The 7,443-nt window shown below is 50.2% G+C and overlaps 1 protein-coding gene across 1 annotated transcript; it reads left to right on the top strand.

The window, feature by feature from the left end:
* Positions 1-4,012: 4,012 nt before the first annotated feature.
* N7506_003283 (uncharacterized protein) lies at positions 4,013-5,075 on the top strand (the record flags this gene model as incomplete). The annotated part of the gene is made up of 2 exons (XM_056952578.1): positions 4,013-4,962; positions 5,069-5,075. 2 exons carry the CDS (start codon positions 4,013-4,015, stop codon positions 5,073-5,075), a joined length of 957 nt encoding a protein of 318 aa, XP_056814270.1.
* Positions 5,076-7,443: the final 2,368 nt, after the last annotated feature.

The raw sequence follows: 7,443 nt of genomic DNA, 5'->3' as shown, positions 1-7,443 counted from the left end.
TGTAACGTAGACTTGGCCCTAGCTACAGCGGAAGGAGACCACCCGGGATGAAGGGGATCTACTCAGGCTGCTTGGTTTCGTTTTTTTGTTATCTGAAATGATCAGAATTGATTTTCAATCTTGCACAAAGTCATGGTTGCTGAGGCTTAGCTTCAGATAAGGGGCTAGTAGGTGCTGAAAATCTGAGCGGGCGCCCGTCAAACGACAGCTGACCACGGAAATCTGGATCGTAGTCGGGGCTCGTCTCGTCGAGGGTAGCGACATAACGGTTGCGACCACCGGATCTCGCATGTGTCTTCGTACAATGGACCTTGAGGTTGTCGCGGCGTGAAAAGGCACGGTGACATCCAGGCACCCAGCAGACATAGGGTTTTTCCTTCGAGTGACTCCTTGTATGGCGCTCGAGGTGGTCCCGACGCTTGAAGCCCATTCTGCACCCAATGATGCTGCATTTGAATTTTCGCTTATGCATATCAAATTCCTGGTCCTTAACTTCCGGCTTATGATCAGGCTTCTTGTCATAAACGTGACAGTCAGGCAGTGAAAGATCGTTTAAGCACGCGCTCTTGTCTATCTGGGAGTGCCCTGGTGGTTGATCAAGAAACCAAGGGGAGATACCCGTATCAGCGAGGATAGGACAGACTTCAGCAGCCGCGCCAAGATTTGCTGTAAAGCTCAAGGGCTCAGGAGTAGTTGTAAAAGTATCTGGAAAAACCAGCGCAGGGTCGATAGTCTGCATTGTCGAGAAATCAGCCCCCGGCAGCCGTTCAGCTACATTGGACATTGGGGTCGAGTCAATTCGTCGCAGCTGATAAAGATTCAATGGTGGCAAGTAAAGTATGGATGTCGATTCAAGGGAATGGTCTGCTTCCTGAGAAAGATAGAAGTTGGGAATGCCATGGTCTTTGAGCGGGATCGGTGTATGATGATGAGAAACCGGGGAACAGTAGTAGACGTGGATGACTCCATGCTCTGCCCGATTGCCACGTTGCAGCGAAGCAGCGTCAGTGCGGTCAGCCTTCCAGATGCTATCATCGAGGTAGGACCAGCTTGGCAGGACCTGTGAGTCCAGATAATGAAAAGGATTGGTCGCTGGGTTCGGCGGCTTGACGGTTGAGAACTTGGTATCATCATGCTGAACATGATGCGCTGGGTAAGGCTGAGCCGGCAACAACGGGGGAAGAGGTTTCCTATGTTTCCGAGACATATTACCGGCAATGATTGGGTGTGGTGGATGTATTTTCAAGGAGCCTGTAGAGAACCGGCGCTGCGTACAAATTTATTGAGAACGACAGAACTCCTAAGCTCAATTTGTATTGAAAGCAGACCACAATTGACCACGGACGTGCAAAGAACGGTAATTGCGCATACGTACTTTGGCATTGGCCATAGTCTTGACATGATCAAGATGCAAGTAAGACGCAGAAAGCTGGGTCAATACAGACTACCTTTATGATGCTCCTAATGCAAATGATGTCAACAGCATCTCAGATATTCCTACAACAAGAGTTGATTCCAAGATTTCTAGCGTCCCAGGCACAGTAGGTTCGAACTCTCTGATCATTATACTGTACTGCGTGGTCTGATTTCACGTTTCCCTCTAGCTTCGTTGACTCCGTTGAGTTACAATTGAACCCTCCAATATCGTTAAATTGACTCACCAGTACACTGTCAGTCCACCTGATAGGAGCGAAAAGTATCGGCGCCAAATTGGAATTTGCATTCCTAATGTGCTCATTTCATCATGTTGTGATATGAACCTGGAGCAGACTACGAACAAAGCCGCACCATCCGGTTAACACATCCACTTGCCAATATTGACCAAAGTTTCAGATATGTGATGAGTTTTCGCTTTCAACTCACTAATCTGTCGGACTCATGAGCTTCGAACAAGCACTTATATGTGGCGTCACTATTCTGAGCAAATCTTTGATTGACTCACATCAGCTTTCTTTTCACAGCGATTTTGATGAGCCACCAGTGTTGGTTTTGTGTTTTGCCCTACGTCTTTTATAAATCAATTGTCTCCCCGGCTTCCAAATTCTTAGACTACTACGAGGGATTCAATTCGTCAAGTGGTGCTCCAATATAGCGAAGATCAACCGAGCCTTCCACCACTATGATGCTCATTAGATATATTCTACTGTTGGAGGCGATCGTCTTACAGGCGGTCAGCGGACATCTGATCATGGTTTCGCCTGAGCCCTACAGCAAGGAAACCCTCAACAACTCTCCTCTCGCTGAACATGGTAGCGATTTTCCCTGCAAACTACGCACAGATGCATTCTTGGCTCCTTCAACAGAGACTGTCTACCAGATCGGCATTGAAAACATAATCAAGTTCAAAGGAAGCGCGACACACGGTGGCGGCTCATGCCAACTGAGCCTGACCCAAGACCGTGAGCCAACCAAAGATTCTGAATGGAAAGTCATCAAGACCTATGAAGGAGGCTGCCCCACGAAGGCAGAGAAACTCGCCGGAGGCGCCACTGCCGACAATGCCCTTCACCTCGATTTCGCAATCCCCGAAGGCATTAACCCCGGGAAATATACGTTGGCCTGGACGTGGTTCAATCGTATTGGGAATCGTGAGATGTATATGAACTGTGCCCCAGTCACCGTGTCTGGTGCCTCGTCGCAACAATGCCACAAGAGCATACAAAAGCAAACGCCTAATTTTCCACCCATGTTCATCGCCAACATAAATGGCTGTATCACCAAAGAGAACGTGGACATTCGGTTTCCTCAGCCAGGAAGCATTGTGGAGCACAATGGCCAAATGGATCATCTTCTTCGCGAAGGTGAGCCACCATGCACCGGAACACCTACATTCAGTGCCTTGGCAGCCATCAAGCCAACTATTCCTGATCTTACCAAGGGTGTGCTTGGAGAGGCTGTTTCATCTACCACGTCTACCGCTCTTGTCCGCATTCCGTCCTCAGTTTCCTCTTGCCGTGCTCTTCGCCGCAATTAGGATTATCGATGTGTAGTAAAGAAAAGAGCGAGACCCTGTGAGAGGCCCCCGATCGGCGGTTTAGTCAACTTGGCGGATGTCAGCTGATCCCGTTTACGGCAGTCTAGTAAGGCCTTAAGCTCAAAACCGAAGTTAGTTTTGAGCTTAAGGCCCTAACAGACTGCTGTACCCGTTCTCGGCAAAAGTATTTCCCCAGAAACAAACACGACTTGGCCGATTCCCAGGTAACGATACGGGACGCAGATAACGCTTCCTACAGGCCACAATGCTGTATTTGTTCAGAATCAAGAACTCTTTTCTTCCAGTCAGAACGTAACTCGTGTCAAGATTTTGTGCCTTGACGTGCTCAGTCGTCTGCTATGGATAGGGCCTGCAGGTGTTTTTATCTCGATGGATCGCCCCGTTCGCTCCAATTAGTGCCCAGATGGAGGCCATTCCGTTACTGCCCCCAGACGTAAGCGGGAAATTATACTTATTTGGGCTTTTTTTTTTTTTTTTTTTTTTTTTTTAACATGGCTGAAAGCTAGGGGAAAAATGAAGTCAAGAAAAAAGTGGATTTTCTGACGAACTGAGAGAGTGGTCAAATACCACTAGGACCCTTTGGGACGCTTATTCATCGATCACCCAATTCCCACTAGTATTTGTACGGTATTCCGGGCAGATTCGGAAGGACGGTGTTGTAACACGCCGAAGCTTATTTGTATAGACCCCTGAGATCGTTCAACCGATCTTTAAACACCTACAATCAATCACCTGATTCTATTGGACATGTTCAGTACCAGCCAGTACATCAATTCCTCATCCTGACAGTTATGAGCCCGATCTGCCTGACTGTATAAAGGAGATATATCACCTACCTGCTCTGTATCTCGCAGTCAACGAATCCCCGAAGCACCCAACACGGTCGGATACCCCTGAACGCCCAGCCACCCCTTGTGAGCTCTTGCGTCCAGTGCACAGAAAATCCGGACCGACAAGCAGCCTTCGGAAACGTTTTATGAGGAGATTTTGAGTATCTGAGCTATATCTTGTGCGAAGATGTCCGATATCACGAGGGAAGATCTGATGCAAGTCCCGCTTGACCAGAAGCTTCAGTCGGAAGCGCAGTGGAGGGTCTGGATAGGCCATATCAAATCAGCGGCTGTTGCAGAAGATGTGTGGGATTACCTTGATCCTGAGAAGGCGGATGACGAAGTTCTGCAGGTGCCTGAGGCTCAGGAAGAGCCCTCGTTACCCCGGGATAACCGCCAGCGGGAGAGAGATATCATGGACCTAGAAGATGCGGAGCTCAAGAGATACACGTTCACTGTTCAAGCGTACGATCGCCGCGATCAGCGCAGACAGAGGTTATTAAAGACTATGTCACGATTAAACAGCCTCATCACCCGTTCGTTAGCCACGGATCATCACTACCTCGTCGTGGGCGAGGATTCACCGCGGAAGAAGTTGATGAAGCTATCCGAAACGTTTAAACCAAAGCCTCAGAATCGCCAGCAGCAACTTCGTCGTGCTTGGAGAGAGATGATCAGGCAGAGGCCTCAAGGGGATACTAACCACTGGTTGACCCAGTGGGTTAGCCTATTCGAAGAAGGCAAGATCGCGGGTATACCTGACTGCTCTAACGGAGACCATTTCGCGATACGAGACTTCTTGGACGCTATACAACCGGTTGATGATACTTGGTGCACAGCCTGGCGCGAAAAGCTCGCAGATCAGGAGAAATCTGTCACGTTTCATGAGGTTATAGCTAGCTACCGTAGCCGCCGGGGTGATCTCGCGATCTCCGGGGGACGGAAGCAGCCAAAGATAGCTCTGGCTTCGTTAAACGGTGAACCGGAGGCTAAGCCCGCGGAGAGGACCTACCGGAAGAAATGCCCGTGCGGTAACGCTCATCCTCAGCACCAGTACTCTACGTGCTTCTACCTCAATGAATCACTTCGACCGGAGGGCTGGAAGCCACGGGAGGGTACTCTTCAACGGATTCCTGAGTTTATCAAGCAGATGAGCCCTCAAGATCAAGAGAAGATCGCCAAAATACAGCAGAAGAAGGCTGAATCAGCTCACCTAGCTGGTACGGCACCGCCAGAGGGCCAGTCCCTAGCGTTCTTCGCTAACGATACTCGATCTATCGCTGCGTCAGAAGTGGACGATGAGCCACTCAAAGATAGCTGGATTCTTGATACCGGAGCCACCTGTCATATCTGCAACGATCTCGAGCAGTTCTTGACATACATGCCGCGAGAAAGCACCGTCAAGACCGGTCAAACAGTGACACCGATGATAGGCTATGGGCAGGTCAGGATCACCGGGAAACACCCTCGTACAGGCACTACGGTGTCTGTCACCCTAGACAACGTGTGGTACTCGCCCGGCTTCCATACAAGCTTGATCTCACTCTCTGTGATTGAGGATAAGGGCTTCTGCTTTAAATCTGATGAAAGAGCGATATTCAAAGCCAATGAAGCTGTTCTTAAGGTAGAGAGACATCACGGCCTATACACAGTCATCTACAACCCGAACCACCGAGCAGCGTTTTCCGTACGGCATTCGGAGAAGCCTCACCTCTCAGCAGCTTCAGCGAGGCGCTGGCATCGTCGGTTGGGCCACGCCTTTGACCAGAAGATTGAGAAGCTGCCGGAGATGGTTGATGGGGTCAAAATTGATAGAATCTGCGAAGATAATCATCACGATAATCCCGAGAAATGCGAAGTCTGTCAGCTAACAAAGTCTAAACGCCAAATCTCTCGAAGGACAACTGGCACACCGTACGGCAAGTATGGTCGTATCCACTTCGATCTCGTTCAAATTGACCCAGGGTATAACGGAGATCGCTGGATGACACACTTCTACCTCGAAGGCGTACGCCTCCACGCGGCCTATACCCATGAGAAGAAGAACGGCTGTCAAGATGCGGTTAGTCAGTTCGTCGCACTAGCTAAGAAGCAGTGGAATCTTCCGATACGTGCCTTCCGATATGATAACGAACGCTCTGCTGGGCGTACGGTGGAAGATTTCTTGTCAAATGAAGGCTTTATCATTGAGCATAGTGTAGTGGGCACCCCGGAACAGAACGGCTTCGCGGAGCGATCTGGGGGGGTGATAATCACCGTGGCTCGTACTCTAATAGCCGATGCAGGCCTCCCTAAGAATCTATGGCCTGAAGCTGTTAGAGCTGCTGTATGGATCATCAACAGATCGCCCACGAAGCTACCAGACGGCCGGTGGATAGTCCCTTACCAAGAGGCATTCTTCAATCAGCCACAACAGCGTGTCAACCTCGCAAACTTGAGGATCTTCGGTTGCCGAGCGTACGTGCGGAAGCAGGCTATTCCGAACGCCGCGAAGATGGAGCCACGCGCCGAGATAGGCTATCTCGTTGGCTATGAAGCCTCGAACATCTGGAGGGTGTGGTTTCCCCGCAGAGAAGCTGTACGATCAGTGCGAGATGTTGTTTTTGATGAGAACGTGTTCTTCAATGCTCGAGAGCTAGAGAAGGAGCCGGTCCGCGATATATTGGAGACCATGCCATGGGCTATTGGAGACGAGGATACTGACCAGGGCACCACTGAAATAAGCCTGGATATACCTCAACCAGTTGGAAACATCGCGGACTCACAGGGAACAGAGCCACAGAGCTTGACTAAGCCTTCCAAAGAGAAAATAGCCCCTTCGCAGCCAGCGGAGCCTCAGCAGATGATATCACCGTCGCCCACGCCGTCCGTTCAGCCAGTGCAGACCTCAAATCCTCGCACGGCACCAGAATCAATCCCAGGAGCCTTCCCGGCACCACCAGACCATGATTCTCAAGATCAACTCGCTGAACAGCTTCAGAGAGAGCTCTCGGCAGCCACACTTACCCGAGAGACTCGTACTGCGCCCAGGGATATAGTGGGAGATGTTTCGTCTCGCAACATCGTGTCGGGCTCACGCAAGCGAAGATCTAGAGATATCAGCAATTTAGCCTTCTCAGCGGACGACGAGGAAAATGAAGAGGGGGTACTCGCTGCCTTTGCAACCGGCCTCAATGGATCTCATTCACATACAAGAACACACCGCGATGAGCTACCTTCGGAGCCTCAGAATTGGCGAGAGATGATGAATCATCCATTCAACGAAGGCTTCTTAGCAGCTGCTGGCCTCGAGGTCAAAACAATTGAACGGAAGGGCACTTTTGAGGTCATACAGCGTCCGAACGACCGCAGCGTGCAGGTGCTCCCACTAAAGTGGGTCTTTAACTATAAGTTCGATAGTGATGGATATCTGGTGAAGCTGAAGGCGAGAATCTGTGTCCGAGGAGATCTTCAGAAGCTTTCTACGGAAGAAAAGTATTCAGCTACCCTCGCTGCCCGTACGGCCCGCGCCGTTCTCGCTCTGGTCGCTGCGTTTGACCTCGATACACACCAATTTGATGCTGTCAACGCCTTCCTTAACAGCACACTGGATGAAACAGTGATAACGGAGATGCCCGA

The sequence above is a fragment of the Penicillium brevicompactum genome (genome assembly GCF_028827555.1).
Source record: "Penicillium brevicompactum strain IBT 35665 chromosome Unknown utg000002l_segment0_segment0, whole genome shotgun sequence".
NCBI classification, from domain to species: domain Eukaryota; kingdom Fungi; phylum Ascomycota; class Eurotiomycetes; order Eurotiales; family Aspergillaceae; genus Penicillium; species Penicillium brevicompactum.
This window is presented reverse-complemented; position numbering and strand designations above follow the sequence as displayed.